Genomic DNA, 23,596 nt, shown 5'->3' on the forward strand with positions numbered 1-23,596 from the left:
ATGTTTTAACCAATTGATTCTCTTTTAAAGTAAGAATGATTTGCATGGAACAAATATTTTCTTGGATTCATAGTTGCAATCGCAATCATATTTGATTGACTTTATTCATCATTTTACTTTCAATTATTTTTCTTGATTTTTTATTTGTTTTTTTATCACATTGGAAAAAAATTATTTCAGAAAAAATTGTACAACTTGTATATAAGTGGTATATAAATACAAATTTTGTATAATCATCATATTTTCATCAATTTGTCACCAGTAATTCCCTTCAAAGTGTATTGCTTATTTAACATATTGTAATAAAGTTGAAGTATTTGAATGTATAAATTAAGTTTGTCTCATTGCAATATCATGACATTGAAAAATTTGATTTTGGATATTGAATCAGGCGACATGAATGTACTGCTCTAGACCATCCAGTATTATAACTGTAAGTATAAGAGAGCCCTTGACTGAGATAACCCGATCTCGATCACTTACATGTAACAGATTTTATAAGGCTATTACACTCTGAATTAAAAACAGATCATTGGACTGTTTACGGTGGCCTTTATATCTATATACCTATTTCCCATGGCAATGAAAAGGGGGAACATATTTAGTAAATGGGTTTTTCAAGAGTAATAAAACCAAACCAAGTAAATAACCAGCTATTTGTTTTTATTTTGAATGTCACTTTTTAAGTCAATGGTTGCAGGATAAACAGATACACGACAATATACACGGTTAGTATCTTACAATACAAGGTTTATTTTGGTGTTCGACTCGGAAAGCCGAGATGACGCGGCAAAGCCTCGTCATATCAACTTTCCTGAGCCCCGCTCCAAAATAAATCTTGTATTGTAAGATACTTACTTCATGTATGTATTCTTTACGTAATTAAAGTGTATTTAGATAAAAGTAGAGTTTTATTCAATGAAGGTTGATAATCCTGTGTACGAGTAATACGACAATTGGAATATAAATAAGTACCAATTCTAGACATACGTGGATTTTAAAATTATGTAATATTTTTGATTCATAAACGTTTTGTTCAAGTACTAGGAGTTTACCTTTGACTGTGTTATTTATAAAAAATATTTTTAGTTCTAAAAACAAATAATTGATATCGCTATATTTTCATTGTTTATCTTCTTCTCCAAACGGACTGCCAAAGGTAGCAAAGACCGTAACATGTTAGATCAGTGATATCTGTTGGATAGTGTACTTGAATCCCATTGGATGACATTATAGCTATGTTTTAACATTTGAAGTGATGTTAAGATATTCAACCTACGTGTGGGACTTTAAGGCTTTCGTGTTAATAACAATCAATCAACGTTGATCATAACCCAAAAATCACATGTAAATAATGATAAAATATTTATTAGAAAGCATCATAAAACATCATATATAGCATATAGATAGTAAAGGAGATATACATAAAGAATAAATAAAATCAGTTTTAAAAAGTATATAAAAACATAGCAAGCCAAATATGTGGTTATAAAAGATACTTATATAGGGTATAGTGTATGACGGTAAATGTCCGGGAGTCAAACGGGCGTCTTCTTGACAAAAGTCCATGAATACTGTCACTACTTTCCGGCTGAGTTGAAGAAGTCGAATTCATTCCCCATGCCTTCTTCGAAAATGTCGAGAGCTTTTTTACGATCGAAATTTGCGAACTTATTGATTTTTTCAATCGAGTCTTTCAGAGTACTACCACCTACAAAGTTGTCTTTCACCCACTGAGCGTAAACACCGTTGGTGGGCTGTAAAAGAAAAAATAATGATGTCTTATATATTTACATCTGTAATAAATTGATCATGCATAATTAACGTTTAATATAACAAAAATAAAGAAAACAAAAACATACAAATGATTTTATTTTCTTCCTATCATTTTCCTACTTTTTTTTGCTTTCTTTTTGCAGTATTAGAACCTTAATTCAAAAGTGAAAAGCGGTTTTAGAAATCGCCTCCAGGTACCGATATACTATTTATCGTCTAAAAGAATTAAAGCAATTATATGGTACAGTCTATCCATGCGTTCCCTTTGTGGATTATGCCAGTTGTACTGAATTGCTGTACTGAATTGCTGAGGAACGCGATTGGATCTGTCTATAAGGGTGACACCCTTATCAAAGATGCACTTCAAGTATAAAAGCCAAATAAAATAAATATAAAAGTAAAACCTAAATAGTTTCGGCAAAATACTTGGAAATAAGTAATTTATGTATTTTCATTAGATATAAATATTACTCTCTTTGGTGTTTTCAACGAGGGAAACATTTCGATCACAAATAAAAAAAATCTCGAGTCCGCCATCTTGGATTCATGTGGTATGCTTCAGAAAAAGAAACACTTGTACCGGTTCGGTTCGACTTGTTAAGGTACATTCCATTTGGGAAACAGTAGATTCGTATCGATACAACTGGTACGAACCACCAAATCGAACGCCCGATACTATTTAAAATAAACCATTACAACATGAACGCTGTTATTTCACCCAATGCCCAACACTCCGCCATAAAAAAAAACATCAGTTATATATATCAGTTACTTACGCCTTTGACCTGATCGCCCAGCCAGGCCCACAGACTCAAACAAGGAGTCATAGATACAATGAAATAGATGGTGTCCATTGTTGAAGCCTTCCTCATGTAGTCCACATATTTCTGACATGCCGGCCCAAGTTTGATACCAGAAGGATTGTCGATATGATACAGTTTAAATGCAGCTTGATAATACCTATAACATATGGGCAAGTCAACAGCTTGATAATACCTATAACATATGGGCAAGTCAACAGCTTGATAATACCTATAACATATGGGTAAGTCAGACAGCATGATAATACCTATAACATATGGGTAAGTCAACCGCATGACAATACCTATAACATATGGGTAAGTCAGACACATGATAATACCTATAACATATGGGTAAGTCAACAGCATGATAATACCTATAACATATGGGTAAGTCAGACACATGATAATACCTATAACATATGGGTAAGTCAACAGCTTGATAATACCTATAACATATGGGTAAGTCAGACGGCTTGATAATACCTATAACATATGGGTAAGTCAGCAGCATGATAATACCTATAACATATGGGTAAGTCAACACTGATAATACCTATAACATATGGGTAAGTCAACGCTTGATAATACCTATAACATATGGGTAAGTCAGACAGCATGATAATACCTATAACATATGGGTAAGTCAACAGCTTGATAATACCTATAACATATGGGTAAGTCAGACACATGATAATACCTATAACATATGGGTAAGTCAACAGCTTGATAATACCTATAACATATGGGTAAGTCAGACACATGATAATACCTATAACATATGGGTAAGTCAGACACATGATAATACCTATAACATATGGGTAAGTCAGACACATGATAATACCTATAACATATGGGTAAGTCAGACACATGATAATACCTATAACATATGGGTAAGTCAACACATGATAATACCTATAACATATGGGTAAGTCAGACACATGATAATACCTATAACATATGGGTAAGTCAGACAGCATGATAATACCTATAACATATGGGTAAGTCAACAGCATGATAATACCTATAACATATGGGTAAGTCAGACACATGATAATACCTATAACATATGGGTAAGTCAGACACATGATAATACCTATAACATATGGGTAAGTCAACAGCTTGATAATACCTATAACATATGGGTAAGTCAGACAGCTTGATAATACCTATAACATATGGGTAAGTCAGACAGCATGATAATACCTATAACATATGGGTAAGTCAGACACATGATAATACCTATAACATATGGGTAAGTCAGACACATGATAATACCTATAACATATGGGTAAGTCAGACACATGATAATACCTATAACATATGGGTAAGTCAACAGCATGATAATACCTATAACATATGGGTAAGTCAGACACATGATAATACCTATAACATATGGGTAAGTCAACAGCTTGATAATACCTATAACATATGGGTAAGTCAACAGCTTGATAATACCTATAACATATGGGTAAGTCAGACACATGATAATACCTATAACATATGGGTAAGTCAGACAGCATGATAATACCTATAACATATGGGTAAGTCAACAGCATGATAATACCTATAACATATGGGTAAGTCAGACACATGATAATACCTATAACATATGGGTAAGTCAGCAGCATGATAATACCTATAACATATGGGTAAGTCAGACACATGATAATACCTATAACATATGGGTAAGTCAACAGCATGATAATACCTATAACATATGGGTAAGTCAGACACATGATAATACCTATAACATATGGGTAAGTCAGACACATGATAATACCTATAACATATGGGTAAGTCAGACAGCATGATAATACCTATAACATATGGGTAAGTCAGACACATGATAATACCTATAACATATGGGTAAGTCAACAGCATGATAATACCTATAACATATGGGTAAGTCAACAGCATGATAATACCTATAACATATGGGTAAGTCAGACACATGATAATACCTATAACATATGGGTAAGTCAGACACATGATAATACCTATAACATATGGGTAAGTCAACAGACATGATAATACCTATAACATATGGGTAAGTCAACAGCTTGATAATACCTATAACATATGGGTAAGTCAGCGGCTTGATAATACCTATAACATATGGGTAAGTCAGACACATGATAATACCTATAACATATGGGTAAGTCAACAGCATGATAATACCTATAACATATGGGTAAGTCAGACACATGATAATACCTATAACATATGGGTAAGTCAACAGCTTGATAATACCTATAACATATGGGTAAGTCAGACACATGATAATACCTATAACATATGGGTAAGTCAGCAGCATGATAATACCTATAACATATGGGTCAGTCAGCGGCTTGATAATACCTATAACATATGGGTAAGTCAGACACATGATAATACCTATAACATATGGGTAAGTCAACAGCTTGATAATACCTATAACATATGGGTAAGTCAACAGCTTGATAATACCTATAACATATGGGTAAGTCAACAGCTTGATAATACCTATAACATATGGGTAAGTCAACAGCTTGATAATACCTATAACATATGGGTAAGTCAGACACATGATAATACCTATAACATATGGGTAAGTCAGACACATGATAATACCTATAACATATGGGTAAGTCAGACACATGATAATACCTATAACATATGGGTAAGTCAACAGCTTGATAATACCTATAACATATGGGTAAGTCAGACACATGATAATACCTATAACATATGGGTAAGTCAGACACATGATAATACCTATAACATATGGGTAAGTCAACAGCTTGATAATACCTATAACATATGGGTAAGTCAACAGCTTGATAATACCTATAACATATGGGTAAGTCAGACACATGATAATACCTATAACATATGGGTAAGTCAGCAGCATGATAATACCTATAACATATGGGTAAGTCAACAGCTTGATAATACCTATAACATATGGGTAAGTCAACAGCTTGATAATACCTATAACATATGGGTAAGTCAGACACATGATAATACCTAATAACATATGGGTAAGTCAACAGCTTGATAATACCTATAACATATGGGTAAGTCAACAGCATGATAATACCTATAACATATGGGTAAGTCAGACACATGATAATACCTATAACATATGGGTAAGTCAGACACATGATAATACCTATAACATATGGGTAAGTCAGACACATGATAATACCTATAACATATGGGTAAGTCAGACACTTGATAATACCTATAACATATGGGTAAGTCAGACACATGATAATACCTATAACATATGGGTAAGTCACAGCTTGATAATACCTATAACATATGGGTAAGTCAGACACATGATAATACCTATAACATATGGGTAAGTCAGACAGCATGATAATACCTATAACATATGGGTAAGTCAGACACATGATAATACCTATAACATATGGGTAAGTCAACAGCATGATAATACCTATAACATATGGGTAAGTCAGACACATGATAATACCTATAACATATGGGTAAGTCAACAGCTTGATAATACCTATAACATATGGGTAAGTCAGACAGCATGATAATACCTATAACATATGGGTAAGTCAGACACATGATAATACCTATAACATATGGGTAAGTCAACAGCTTGATAATACCTATAACATATGGGTAAGTCAGACACATGATAATACCTATAACATATGGGTAAGTCAACAGCATGATAATACCTATAACATATGGGTAAGTCAGACACATGATAATACCTATAACATATGGGTAAGTCAACAGCTTGATAATACCTATAACATATGGGTAAGTCAACAGCTTGATAATACCTATAACATATGGGTAAGTCAGACACATGATAATACCTATAACATATGGGTAAGTCAGACACATGATAATACCTATAACATATGGGTAAGTCAGACACATGATAATACCTATAACATATGGGTAAGTCAACAGCTTGATAATACCTATAACATATGGGTAAGTCAGCGGCTTGATAATACCTATAACATATGGGTAAGTCAGACACATGATAATACCTATAACATATGGGTAAGTCAGACACATGATAATACCTATAACATATGGGTAAGTCAACAGCATGATAATACCTATAACATATGGGTAAGTCAGACACATGATAATACCTATAACATATGGGTAAGTCAACAGCTTGATAATACCTATAACATATGGGTACGTCAGACACATGATAATACCTATAACATATGGGTAAGTCAACAGCTTGATAATACCTATAACATATGGGTAAGTCAGGCACATGATAATACCTATAACATATGGGTAAGTCAGACACATGATAATACCTATAACATATGGGTAAGTCAGACACTTGATAATACCTATAACATATGGGTAAGTCAACAGCATGATAATACCTATAACATATGGGTAAGTCAGACACATGATAATACCTATAACATATGGGTAAGTCAACAGCTTGATAATACCTATAACATATGGGTAAGTCAGACACATGATAATACCTATAACATATGGGTAAGTCAACAGCTTGATAATACCTATAACATATGGGTAAGTCAGACACATGATAATACCTATAACATATGGGTAAGTCAGACACATGATAATACCTATAACATATGGGTAAGTCAACAGCTTGATAATACCTATAACATATGGGTAAGTCAGCGGCTTGATAATACCTATAACATATGGGTAAGTCAGCGGCTTGATAATACCTATAACATATGGGTAAGTCAGACACATGATAATACCTATAACATATGGGTAAGTCAGCGGCTTGATAATACCTATAACATATGGGTAAGTCAGACACATGATAATACCTATAACATATGGGTAAGTCAACAGCTTGATAATACCTATAACATATGGGTAAGTCAGACACATGATAATACCTATAACATATGGGTAAGTCAACAGCTTGATAATACCTATAACATATGGGTAAGTCAGACACATGATAATACCTATAACATATGGGTAAGTCAACAGCATGATAATACCTATAACATATGGGTAAGTCAGACACATGATAATACCTATAACATATGGGTAAGTCAACAGCTTGATAATACCTATAACATATGGGTAAGTCAGCACATGATAATACCTATAACATATGGGTAAGTCAGACACATGATAATACCTATAACATATGGGTACGTCAGACACATGATAATACCTATAACATATGGGTAAGTCAGCAGCTTGATAATACCTATAACATATGGGTAAGTCAACAGCATGATAATACCTATAACATATGGGTAAGTCAGACACATGATAATACCTATAACATATGGGTAAGTCAGACACATGATAATACCTATAACATATGGGTAAGTCAGACACATGATAATACCTATAACATATGGGTAAGTCAACAGCTTGATAATACCTATAACATATGGGTAAGTCAACAGCTTGATAATACCTATAACATATGGGTAAGTCAACAGCTTGATAATACCTATATAACATATGGGTAAGTCAGACACATGATAATACCTATAACATATGGGTAAGTCAGAACAGCTTGATAATACCTATAACATATGGGTAAGTCAACACTTGATAATACCCTATAACATATGGGTAAGTCAGACACATGATAATACCTATAACATATGGGTAAGTCAGACACATGATAATACCTATAACATATGGGTAAGTCAGACACATGATAATACCTATAACATATGGGTAAGTCAGACACATGATAATACCTATAACATATGGGTAAGTCAGACACATGATAATACCTATAACATATGGGTAAGTCAGACACATGATAATACCTATAACATATGGGTAAGTCAGACAGCATGATAATACCTATAACATATGGGTAAGTCAGCGCATTGATAATACCTATAAGATGGGTAAGTCAGACACTGATAATACCTATAACATATGGGTAAGTCAACAGCATGATAATACCTATAACATATGGGTAAGTCAACAGCTTGATAATACCTATAACATATGGGTAAGTCAGACACTTGATAATACCTATAACATATGGGTAAGTCAGACACATGATAATACCTATAACATATGGGTAAGTCAACAGCTTGATAATACCTATAACATATGGGTAAGTCAGACACATGATAATACCTATAACATATGGGTAAGTCAACAGCATGATAATACCTATAACATATGGGTAAGTCAGACAGCTTGATAATACCTATAACATATGGGTAAGTCAACAGCATGATAATACCTATAACATATGGGTAAGTCAGACACATGATAATACCTATAACATATGGGTAAGTCAACAGCTTGATAATACCTATAACATATGGGTAAGTCAGACACATGATAATACCTATAACATATGGGTAAGTCAGACAGCATGATAATAATACCTATAACATATGGGTAAGTCAGACACATGATAATACCTATAACATATGGGTAAGTCAACAGCATGATAATACCTATAACATATGGGTAAGTCAGACGCATGATAATACCTATAACATATGGGTAAGTCAACAGCATGATAATACCTATAACATATGGGTAAGTCAGACACATGATAATACCTATAACATATGGGTAAGTCAACAGCATGATAATACCTATAACATATGGGTAAGTCAACACATGATAATACCTATAACATATGGGTAAGTCAACAGCTTGATAATACCTATAACATATGGGTAAGTCAGACACATGATAATACCTATAACATATGGGTAAGTCAACAGCATGATAATACCTATAACATATGGGTAAGTCAGACAGCATGATAATACCTATAACATATGGGTAGTCAACAGCTGATAATACCTATAACATATGGGTAAGTCAGACACATGATAATACCTATAACATATGGGTAAGTCAGACAGCATGATAATACCTATAACATATGGGTAAGTCAACAGCATGATAATACCTATAAACATATGGTAAGTCAACAGCATGATAATACCTATAACATATGGGTAAGTCAGACACATGATAATACCTATAACATATGGGTAAGTCAGACACATGATAATACCTATAACATATGGGTAAGTCAACCTGATAATACAGCATGATAATACCTATAACATATGGGTAAGTCAGACACATGATAATACCTATAACATATGGGTAAGTCAGACAGCATGATAATACCTATAACATATGGGTAAGTCAACAGCATGATAATACCTATAACATATGGGTAAGTCAACAGCATGATAATACCTATAACATATGGGTAAGTCAGACACATGATAATACCTATAACATATGGGTAAGTCAGCAGCTTGATAATACCTATAACATATGGGTAAGTCAGGACACATGATAATACCTATAACATATGGGTAAGTCAGACAGCATGATAATACCTATAACATATGGGTAAGTCAGACAGCATGATAATACCTATAACATATGGGTAAGTCAACAGCATGATAATACCTATAACATATGGGTAAGTACATGATAATACCTATAACATATGGGTAAGTCAACAGCATGATAATACCTATAACATATGGGTAAGTCAGACACATGATAATACCTATAACATATGGGTAAGTCAACAGCATGACAATACCTATAACATATGGGAAAGTCAACAGCATGATAATACCTATAACATATGGGTAAGTCAGACACTTGATAATACCTATAACATATGGGTAAGTCAGACACATGATAATACCTATAACATATGGGTAAGTCAACACATGATAATACCTATAACATATGGGTAAGTCAGCAGCATGATAATACCTATAACATATGGGTAAGTCAGACAGCTTGATAATACCTATAACATATGGGTAGTCAGACGCATGATAATACCTATAACATATGGGTAAGTCAGACACATGATAATACCTATAACATATGGGTAAGTCAACAGCTTGATAATACCTATAACATATGGGTAAGTCAGACACATGATAATACCTATAACATATGGGTAAGTCAACAGCATGATAATACCTATAACATATGGGTAACGTCAGACACATGATAATACCTATAACATATGGGTAAGTCAACAGCATGATAATACCTATAACATATGGGTAAGTCAGACACATGATAATACCTATAACATATGGTAAGTCAGTCAACAGCTTGATAATACCTATAACATATGGGTAAGTCAGCAGCTTGATAATACCTATAACATATGGGTAAGTCAGACACATGATAATACCTATAACATATGGGTAAGTCAACAGCATGATAATACCTATAACATATGGGTAAGTCAGACAGCTTGATAATACCTATAACATATGGGTAAGTCAACAGCTTGATAATACCTATAACATATGGGTAAGTCAGGGCATGATAATACCTATAACATATGGGTAAGTCAGACAGCATGATAATACCTATAACATATGGGTAAGTCAACAGACATGATAATACCTATAACATATGGGTAAGTCAACAGCATGATAATACCTATAACATATGGGTAAGTCAACAGCTTGATAATACCTATAACATATGGGTAAGTCAACAGCTTGATAATACCTATAACATATGGGTAAGTCAGACACATGATAATACCTATAACATATGGGTAAGTCAGACACATGATAATACCTATAACATATGGGTAAGTCAGACACATGATAATACCTATAACATATGGGTAAGTCAACAGCTTGATAATACCTATAACATATGGGTAAGTCAGACACATGATAATACCTATAACATATGGGTAAGTCAGATACATGATAATACCTATAAACATATGGGTAAGTCAACAACACATGATAATACCTATAACATATGGGTAAGTCAGACAGCTATGATAATACCTATAACATATGGGTAAGTCAACAGCTTGATAATACCTATAACATATGGGTAAGTCAACAGCTTGATAATACCTGATAACATATGGTAAGTCATACACATTGATAATACCTATAACATATGGGTAAGTCAGACACATGATAATACCTATAACATATGGGTAAGTCAACAGCATGATAATACCTATAACATATGGGTAAGTCAACAGCTTGATAATACCTATAACATATGGGTAAGTCAACAGCTTGATAATACCTATAACATATGGGTAAGTCAGCAGCTTGATAATACCTATAACATATGGGTAAGTCAGCGGCTTGATAATACCTATAACATATGGGTAAGTCAGACACATGATAATACCTATAACATATGGGTAAGTCAGACACATGATAATACCTATAACATATGGGTAAGTCAACAGCTTGATAATACCTATAACATATGGGTAAGTCAACAGCTTGATAATACCTATAACATATGGGTAAGTCAGACGGCATGATAATACCTATAACATATGGGTAAGTCAGACAGCATGATAATACCTATAACATATGGGTAAGTCAGACACTTGATAATACCTATAACATATGGGTAAGTCAGACACATGATAATACCTATAACATATGGGTAAGTCAGACACAGCTTGATAATACCTATAACATATGGGTAAGTCAACAGCTTGATAATACCTTATATAACATATGGGTAAGTCAGACACATGATAATACCTATAACATATGGGTAAGTCAGACAGCATGATAATACCTATAACATATGGGTAAGTCAGCAGCTTGATAATACCTATAACATATGGGTAAGTCAGACACATGATAATACCTATAACATATGGGTAAGTCAACAGCATGATAATACCTATAACATATGGGTAAGTCAGACACATGCATAAAATGATAATACCTATAACATATGGGTAAGTCAACAGCTTGATAATACCTATAACATATGGGTAAGTCCAGCAGCTTGATAATACCTATAACATATGGGTAAGTCAGACACATGATAATACCTATAACATATGGGTAAGTCAGACACATGATAATACCTATAACATATGGGTAAGTCAGACACATGATAATACCTATAACATATGGGTAAGTCAGACACATGATAATACCTATAACATATGGGTAAGTCAACAGCTTGATAATACCTATAACATATGGGTAAGTCAACAGCTTGATAATACCTATAACATATGGGTAAGTCAGACACATGATAATACCTATAACATATGGGTAAGTCAGCGGCTTGATAATACCTATAACATATGGGTAAGGATCAGACACATGATAATACCTATAACATATGGGGTAAGTCAACAGCATGATAATACCTATAACATATGGGTAAGTCAGACACATGATAATACCTATAACATATGGGTAAGTCAGACAGCATGATAATACCTATAACATATGGGTAAGTCAGACACATGATAATACCTATAACATATGGGTAAGTCAGACACATGATAATACCTATAACATATGGGTAAGTCAACATGATAATACCTATAACATATGGGTAAGTCAGACACATGATAATACCTATAAATATGGGTAAGTCAGATACACATGGATAATACCTATAACATATGGGTAAGTCAGACACATGATAATACCTATAACATATGGGTAAGTCAGACAGCATGATAATACCTATAACATATGGGTAATACAGCTTGATAATACCTATAACATATGGGTAAGTCAGACACATGATAATACCTATAACATATGGGTAAGTCAGACACATGATAATACCTATAACATATGGGTAAGTCAACAGCTTGATAATACCTATAACATATGGGTAAGTCAACAGCTTGATAATACCTATAACATATGGGTAAGTCAACAGATAATACCTTATGAATAATACCTATAACATATGGGTAAGTCAACCAGCTTGATAATACCTATAAACATATGGGTAAGTCAGACACATGATAATACCTATAACATATGGGTAAGATCAACAGCTTGATAATACCTATAACATATGGATAAGTCAACAGCTTGATAATACCTATAACATATGGGTAAGTCAGACACATGATAATACCTATAACCTATGGGTAAGTCAGCGGCTTGATAATACCTATAACATATGGGTAAGTCAGCACTCGCTTGATAAATACCTATACCTATAACATATGGGTAAGTCAGACACATGATAATACCTATAACATATGGGTAAGTCAGACAGCATGATAATACCTATAACATATGGGTAAGTCAACAGCTTGACAATACCTATAACATATGGGTACGTCAGACACATGATAATACCTATAACATATGGGTACGTCAGACACATGATAATACCTATAACATATGGGCAAGTTAACAGCTTGATAATACCTATAACATATGGGTAAGTCAACGGCTTGATAATACCTATAACATATGGGTAAGTCAGCAGCATGATAATACCTATAACATATGGGTAAGTCAGCGGCTTGATAATACCTATAACATATGGGTACGTCAGACACATGATAATACCTATAACATATGGGTAAGTCAACAGCTTGATAATACCTATAACATATGGGTAAGTCAGCGGCTTGATAATACCTATAACATATGGGTAAGTCAGACAGCATGATAATACCTATAACATATGGGTAAGTCAGCAGCTTGATAATACCTATAACATATGGGTAAGTCAACAGCTTGATAATACCTATAACATATGGGTAAGTCAGACACATGATAATACCTATAACATATGGGTAAGTCAACAGCATGATAATACCTATAACATATGGGTAAGTCAACAGCTTGACAATACCTATAACATATGGGTACGTCAGACACATGATAATACCTATAACATATGGGTACGTCAGACACATGATAATACCTATAACATATGGGTAAGTCAACAGCTTGATAATACCTATAACATATGGGTAAGTCAGCGGCTTGATAATACCTATAACATATGGGTAAGTCAGACACCATGGATAATACCTATAACATATGGGTAAGTCAACAGGCTTGATAATACCTATATACCATATAACATATGGGTAAGTCAGACAGCTGATAATACTATAACATATGGGTAAGTCAGCAGCTTGATAATACCTATAACATATGGGTAAGTCAGACACATGATAATACCTATAACATATGGGTAAGTCAGACACATGATAATACCTATAACATATGGGTAAGTCAACAGCATGATAATACCTATAACATATGGATAAGTCAACAGCTTGATAATACCTATAACATATGGGTAAGTCAGCGGCTTGATAATACCTATAACATATGGGTAAGTCAGCAGCATGATAATACCTATAACATATGGGTAAGTCAGCGGCTTGATAATACCTATAACATATGGGTACGTCAGACACATGATAATACCTATAACATATGGGTAAGTCAACAGCTTGATAATACCTATAACATATGGGTAAGTCAGCGGCTTGATAATACCTATAACATATGGGTAAGTCAGACACATGATAATACCTATAACATATGGGTAAGTCAACAGCATGATAATACCTATAACATATGGGTAAGTCAGACACATGATAATACCTATAACATATGGGTAAGTCAGACACATGATAATACCTATAACATATGGGTAAGTCAACAGCATGATAATACCTATAACATATGGGTAAGTCAACAGCTTGATAATACCTATAACATATGGGTAAGTCAACAGCTTGATAATACCTATAACATATGGGTAAGTCAGACACATGATAATACCTATAACATATGGGTAAGTCAGACACATGATAATACCTATAACATATGGGTAAGTCAGACACATGATAATACCTATAACATATGGGTAAGTCAACAGCTTGATAATACCTATAACATATGGGTAAGTCAGACACATGATAATACCTATAACATATGGGTAAGTCAGACACATGATAATACCTATAACATATGGGTAAGTCAGACACATGATAATACCTATAACATATGGGTAAGTCAGACACATGATAATACCTATAACATATGGGTAAGTCAACAGCTTGATAATACCTATAACATATGGGTACGTCAGACACATGATAATACCTATAACATATGGGTAAGTCAACAGCTTGATAATACCTATAACATATGGGTAAGTCAGACACATGATAATACCTATAACATATGGGTAAGTCAGACACATGATAATACCTATAACATATGGGTAAGTCAACAGCTTGATAATACCTATAACATATGGGTAAGTCAGACACATGATAATACCTATAACATATGGGTAAGTCAGACACATGATAATACCTATAACATATGGGTAAGTCAGACAACAGCTTGATAATACCTATAACATATGGGTAAGTCAGACACATGATAATACCTATAACATATGGGTAAGTCAGACACATGATAATACCTATAACATATGGGTAAGTCAGACACATGATAATACCTATAACATATGGGTAAGTCAGCGGCTTGATAATACCTATAACATATGGGTAAGTCAGACACATGATAATACCTATAACATATGGGTAAGTCAACAGCATGATAATACCTATAACATATGGGTAAGTCAGACACATGATAATACCTATAACATATGGGTAAGTCAGACACATGATAATACCTATAACATATGGGTAAGTCAGACACATGATAATACCTATAACATATGGGTAAGTCAACAGCTTGATAATACCTATAACATATGGGTAAGTCAGACACATGATAATACCTATAACATATGGGTAAGTCAACAGCTTGATAATACCTATAACATATGGGTAAGTCAACAGCTTGATAATACCTATAACATATGGGTAAGTCAGACACATGATAATACCTATAACATATGGGTAAGTCAGACAGCATGATAATACCTATAACATATGGGTAAGTCAGACAGACATGATAATACCTATAACATATGGGTAAGTCAGACAGCTTGATAATACCTATAACATATGGGTAAGTCAGACAGCATGATAATACCTATAACATATGGGTAAGTCAGACAGCATGATAATACCTATAACATATGGGTAAGTCAAGCAGCTTGATAATACTATAACAATATGGGTAAGTCAGCGGCTTGATAATACCTATAACATATGGGTAAGTCAGACACATGATAATACCTATAACATATGGGTAAGTCAACAGCTTGATAATACCTATAACATATGGGTAAGTCAACAGCTTGATAATACCTATAACATATGGGTAAGTCAACAGCTTGATAATACCTATAACATATGGGTAAGTCAACAGCATGATAATACCTATAACATATGGGTAAGTCAACAGCTTGATAATACCTATAACATATGGGTAAGTCAGCGGCTTGATAATACCTATAACATATGGGTAAGTCAACAGCTTGATAATACCTATAACATATGGGTAAGTCAGACACATGATAATACCTATAACATATGGGTAAGTCAACAGCTTGATAATACCTATAACATATGGGTAAGTCAGACACATGATAATACCTATAACATATGGGTAAGTCAGCAGCATGATAATACCTATAACATATGGGTCAGTCAGCGGCTTGATAATACCTATAACATATGGGTAAGTCAGCAGCATGATAATACCTATAACATATGGGTAAGTCAGCGGCTTGATAATACCTATAACATATGGGTACGTCAGACACATGATAATACCTATAACATATGGGTAAGTCAACAGCTTGATAATACCTATAACATATGGGTAAGTCAGACACATGATAATACCTATAACATATGGGTAAGTCAGACAGCTCTTGATAATACCTATAACATATGGGTAAGTCAGACACTTGATAATACCTATAACATATGGGTAAGTCAGACAGCTTGATAATACCTATAACATATGGGTAAGTCAACAGCATGATAATACCTATAACATATGGGTAAGTCAACAGCTTGATAATACCTATAACATATGGGTAAGTCAGACACATGATAATACCTATAACATATGGGTAAGTCAGCGGCTTGATAATACCTATAACATATGGGTAAGTCAGACACATGATAATACCTATAACATATGGGTAAGTCAACAGCTTGATAATACCTATAACATATGGGTAAGTCAACAGCTTGATAATACCTATAACATATGATGGGTAAGTCAGACAGCATGATAATACCTATAACATATGGGTAAGTCAGACTCACATGATAATACCTATAACATATGGGTAAGTCAGCGGCTTGATAATACCTATAACATATGGGTAAGTCAGACACATGATAATACCTATAACATATGGGTAAGTCAACAGCATGATAATACCTATAACATATGGGTAAGTCAGACACATGATAATACCTATAACATATGGGTAAGTCAACAGCATGATAATACCTATAACATATGGGTCAGTCACACATGATAATACGTATTAACATATGGGTAAGTCAACAGCATGATAATACCTATAACATATGGGTAAGTCAGACACATGATAATACCTATAACATATGGGTAAGTCAACACATGATAAATACCTATAACATATGGGTAAGTCAGCGGCATGATAATACCTATAACATATGGGTAAGTCAACAGCTTGATAATACCTATAACATATGGGTAAGTCAGACACATGATAATACCTATAACATATGGGTAAGTCAACAGCTTGATAATACCTATAAACATATGGGTACGTCAGACACATGATAATACCTATAACATATGGGTAAGTCAACAGCTTGATAATACCTATAAACATATGGGTAAGTCAACAGCTTGATAATACCTATAACATATGGGTAAGTCAGATAATACTATAACATGATAATACCTATAACATATGGGTAAGTCAGCAGCATGATAAATACCTATAACATATGGGTAACTATGGGTTTCAGACACATGATAATACCTATAACATATGGGTAAGTCAACAGCATGATAATACCTATAACATATGGGTAAGTCAGGACAGCTTGATAATACCTATAACATATGGGTAAGTTAGACCAGCTTGATAATACCTATAACATATGGGTACGTCAGACACATGATAATACCTATAACATATGGGCAAGTTAACAACTTGATAATACCTATAACATATGGGTCAGTCAGCGGCTTGATAATACCTATAACATATGGGTAAGTCAACAGCTTGATAATACCTATAACATATGGGTAAGTCAGACACATGATAATACCTATAACATATGGATAAGTCAACAGCTTAATATACATTCCAATACCATGAAATATGAATAGACAAAGTTTTATCTGTCATACAAAATTATGATGGAATTTTTTTTTAAATGATTATTTTTTTTATAAAATGTTTTACGCCACGAGTAAAACAACAATGTTTCAAACGGCCACGTTATTAATCAAACTTGTTTATTAAATTTCAGGCGATAAAAATGATCATAGTTTGTATAATAAGCATTAATCATAACAGCCTTACAGAACAAAATATTTACCCTTCATATCTCTTGACAATTTTTTCTAGAAAAACCTTTAGGTCCCCCTCCTTTGCCACCTTTATTGCAGATTGTATACATCGGTATTGTTCATACAGATAGACACAGTCCTGGACCACGTATCCATCTTTAATAAACACATGCATTAACAATGAATACAACAGACGCTGGCAAGTCAAACGCTGCAAAATTCAAAGAGAAGATATATTCAATTAAAAAGAATATAGGTTCAATATTCTTCAATATATATGTGATAAAATATATATATGTTCAATATTTTTCAAATATGTATGTGATAAAAAATATATGTGTTCAATATTGTTCATATATATATTTGATAAATATATATATGTTCGATATTTACTCAGATATATGTGCGATGTTTTAAATATATGTATGCGATATTTTAAATATGTGTGTGATAAATTAAAATTATATATGTGATAAAATGCATATATATGTCTAATAAATGTGATAAAATATATACATTCGATAATTGAATTCTGAGTAATTTGTGTAATAACGGATTTTATTGGCTTTTTCATATGACATGGCTGCACCCTCAGTTTAAACGTGCATGTGGCGCTGAAAAGAAACTAATTTAGATGCAGATATAGGTATAGCCTTTTCACTCTTGAATGAAATTCAAATTCGTGACATTGTGCTAGATTTACCCGAATTTCGTTTTGATAAAATCTTAATTACCTCAACCCCGGCCAAAAGGGGTTAGATGCTGGAATCAAAATGTCACCTGAGAAACATTTTGATATGGATAAGCGTAACAGTAATGTTACTGGAGGTAAATGATATTAACACTAAAAATATCTGTTTCAGACACCATAAAGCACTCTTATTTGGCTTACAAATTTATTAATATAGAAGTAATGACTCAACCTCTGCAAGTACCGAAACTACCCGAATTCCCCTATGAGACTGTAGGGGTCAGCAAAATTTGTTAGGGTGCAAGATGGCGGCCCCTTTTTAACAGCCAAAGAAATCCGTTGTTACAAACCTTACCCAGAATGCAATTATCAAATGTATATATTTTAACCACATTTATTGGACATATACATGCATTTTATCACATATATATATTTTTATGGCCACACACATATTTAAAACATCGCACACATATCTGAGTAAATATCGAACATATGTAATGAAAAGTATTGAACATTTTATTTTTATCACATGTATTTGGAAGAATATTGAACATATATTTTTATCTTTTTAATATATATATTTTTGAATTTTGCAACGTTTGACTTGCCATAATAGCCTCTCAAATTCTACATGCATATCTTGCGGTTGATAGGGAAAAATAGCTGTCTTTTTCCTGATTAGGGAAAAGACAGCTCACTCGCACTCGTGAAATCATTTACGTGGCGCCCATTGCCAAAGACCTCATTAATTTTGACGCATTACTACGCTATAAAAATGTTTCTTACCAACCAAAATTTCAATATTTTAAGTGTTTGTCATTATAGTATTGGACAGCAATAATAAAAAAATGGGTCCGTCTGGTGAACATGTCTCAATCCTTATGTAAATCATGGCAGAATTATCGACAAACCGTTAGATATTCCTCTTACACAAGGGACATTTCATTTAGTTCATTTCCCTATGTCTATGACGTCTATTCAATGTGTTTGCGAAACTTAAAAGAAAGTAATCTGACAGGTCTGCATCCTTAAATTATGTCCCCATTTATAAATACACTCATATACTCCATATCTGCATCAGAATTTGATTTTGTTTTTCAAAAGCAATTCGGAATGAAATAGGCATGAAAGAAACATTCTCTAAAACTTAGAGTATTATCCTTTGCTTAATCGAATAGATTTTATTCCTCCATGGAAAATGTTAGACAATTTAGAGAGAGTTCGTGGCACAACACACATGCATCGGTTATAATTAAATACATAAAGTTACTCCTCCTTTGGGACATAAATAAAATATTGTAGTTACCAAACACAGCAGCTTCCAGGTTTCCTTTTTTAACGCCCTGAACGAAAGGTGTTTTCAGGACATCCTGTCTCTTGGCGGCAGTGTTATCGAAAAGGTAATCGAAATTGGATTTGTCCTATTAGATATATAAATACGAAAAAAACATCTGTATCAATAAAATTAATAAAACATTTTACGTAAGGGTCTTAAAATTCTACGTATTAGTTGTCAAAACTACTATCAGTAACAGATTTGTTAAACGTTAGTACACAAGGGAAATCAATATCGCCTGTTCTAGGAAATCTGTCACAAAATTATCATTGGCGAGTGTAACGTGAACCTTTCTAGATTCTTTTGGAGCTCCTAGTTGAAATTTACGGTATTTATTAGGAGTCATGAGATAAATTTTTCTTTGCTCACATCTGACATGTAAGGAAATAACTTATATAAGTCATGCTTGATGTGCAAAGGCTTTGTAATCATGTAAGTATTCGTAAATTTAGAAATGTAAGATTATCATTTCATATTTACTGTCAGTCTACTGTAAAATAACTCTAGAGGTTCATTGCAATTCCATTGGTCAAACCTGGTCAGTGTATGCAGAGTTTGACCATCAAAATAGAATGATATCATGATTCTATAGTTCCGTGTTGTCGTCTTATCAATCCTGTTTGTCATTAACTTCGATATAACATAACATAAGAGCACCGATATTATAGATTTTGTCCATTTACCTCAGAATTTAAGTACTGATACGTTTGATATATGCTGTAGATTCAAACATATAATTATCTTATGCATGATATTTTGATAGAAAAAGCAAATGCGATTTATGTTCCTATTTCCGCTGTCTGTGAATATTTTCTTGTTCTGTTGATAATAGAAAGCAATAATACTTTACAGTAGAAAAGTTTCAAAGTAAAATTATATCGTAACAGAAATTTAATAACAATAATAAGATATACTATAAGTAAAATAAAACTTACCATTTTAGGTTTTCTTCCTCTCTATCTGGATTTCTTGTCCTGTATCTGAAACTATCTTGTTCGGTAGAAAGTAACAATGGTATTTGGAAGAAAAATGCGCGATTTTTATAGTAAAATCTTCGGGATAGTTTTACAATTCATCACTTATTTAATTTGATTGTCTAAAACGTGGTTTCTAAACGTCCAGATATAATGTTCACTAAGTTACACAATTAGTCACTTATTACTATAGTATTTCATATCAATTTAGATTTTAAGTTCTATATTAGCACGTGGTGAAAATTCGTCTAAAAGTCAAAAACATATGAAGTCATTAGTGTTTAAAAAATCATTCAAATCCATTAAAAATCAATGTTAAAATAATTCTAATTTATTAGAAAATCAATGATGAAAGTAATTGTCTAAAATATATCCGAATATCAAACATGTAAAACATGTAAGGACAGTTATTTGTGTTTTGAACAGTGAAAGGTTTGATTATTTCTAAAATTAAATAAAATGTATTGTGTTTTGTGAAAATAAAACATTCAAATATCGAGAAAGACAAACACTGTAAATAGAAGCTTTATTCCTTTTTAAAATCATTTGATATTTTTTGTCCTTTTTCTTTGTTTTCACGGCAAACGCAGCTTCTTATTGGTTTTAACTTTTTCTTCACACTTCTATAAGCAAAAATATTAAAGCTCCGCCCACTTGATAACGATTGGCTGGTGTCACACACACGCACTGCTCCGGAACTACTTTTTTTCAATGAATGAAATTCCATTGATTACTAGATCTACTACAATACTATAGCTACTATGAAATGTCCAAAAACTGCTCAAGTTCAAAATAACTTGTCATCAGGGTAATAATATTATAAAACAAAATAAAGTGTTTAACCAGATTTATTGTTTTGTTCTTAAAAACATTCTTTTCTCAAGTTCATTTTTCTGAACTTCGATATGACACCATATAACTCGACGTTGACGTCAAAGTCGACGTCGTCTGCTTGTTGGTTAGGTACTATCACAATCAGAAGGGAATGGAGTTCTAACTCGGTGACGTTTTTGGATTGGATTTAACATAGGTTTAGAGGAAGATAAGATGTCCGAAGATTTCAACAATGATTTGGCAACAATAGACAAATTGGGTCGCATGTTTCTATAGCTGAAGCACAACGGGAAATCGAATTAGCAGTCTCCGACATTTCAGAGCCTATTGAGATGCCGGCAATTCATGAAAATGAAAATAAGCGGTTCAAAACAATATCGGATGAGGAATTGAGACAAATGGAAAAAGGAAGAAGGTCAAAATTAACCCCAAGTGTTCAAATGCTGCAAGATAAGGGGCTGCAGTTTACTTCAGACAATCTTGCTATTGTAAGATTTATCGCCTGTATTAAAAAATAATTTTAGAAATACGTGAATGTGATATTAGAATTTACCAGTGTCAATATAGGCCTATGTATGACATTACTGAGTTACCATAAAAAATGTCGGGTTTGCACTGTTTAATGTAAATTCAGGCCAGGACTCGAACCCAGATCTCGCTTATTTTAAACGTGCTCTACCTTGAGCTACCTGAATTATCTATACAAGCAAAGTACTGCATAACTCAAAATTTTTCCAGACTGGATTGTGGAATCAAGCGGGAAACAGCTTCATCTAGAAAGTATATCAAAGGAGTAGCTTAATGGAAATCTCCGGCGCTTTTATGCTGAAGCTACACCAATACATGTTCAAAACAGAGCAAAAGGCGTGGGAATAGATATCGATATGGCCATATCATCGGGTTTTCGTGCCATTCTTCGTAGAAGTATGAAAAAATCGATCGATCCGACAGTC

At 33.3% G+C, this 23,596-nt stretch overlaps 1 protein-coding gene across 1 annotated transcript; it reads right to left on the bottom strand.

Moving 5' to 3' along the window:
* Positions 1–1,348: 1,348 nt before the first annotated feature.
* LOC138332516 (uncharacterized) lies at positions 1,349–21,848 on the bottom strand. Its single transcript, XM_069280519.1, has 5 exons — positions 21,771–21,848; positions 20,806–20,920; positions 18,838–18,964; positions 2,553–2,736; positions 1,349–1,757 (listed from the first exon to the last, which is right to left on the bottom strand). Exons 1-5 carry the CDS (start codon positions 21,771–21,773, stop codon positions 1,581–1,583), a joined length of 606 nt encoding a protein of 201 aa, XP_069136620.1. The 5' UTR covers positions 21,774–21,848; the 3' UTR covers positions 1,349–1,580.
* Between the last annotated feature and the right edge of the window lie 1,748 nt (positions 21,849–23,596).

Source organism: Argopecten irradians, chromosome 10 (genome assembly GCF_041381155.1).
Source record: "Argopecten irradians isolate NY chromosome 10, Ai_NY, whole genome shotgun sequence".
Classification (NCBI taxonomy): domain Eukaryota; kingdom Metazoa; phylum Mollusca; class Bivalvia; order Pectinida; family Pectinidae; genus Argopecten; species Argopecten irradians.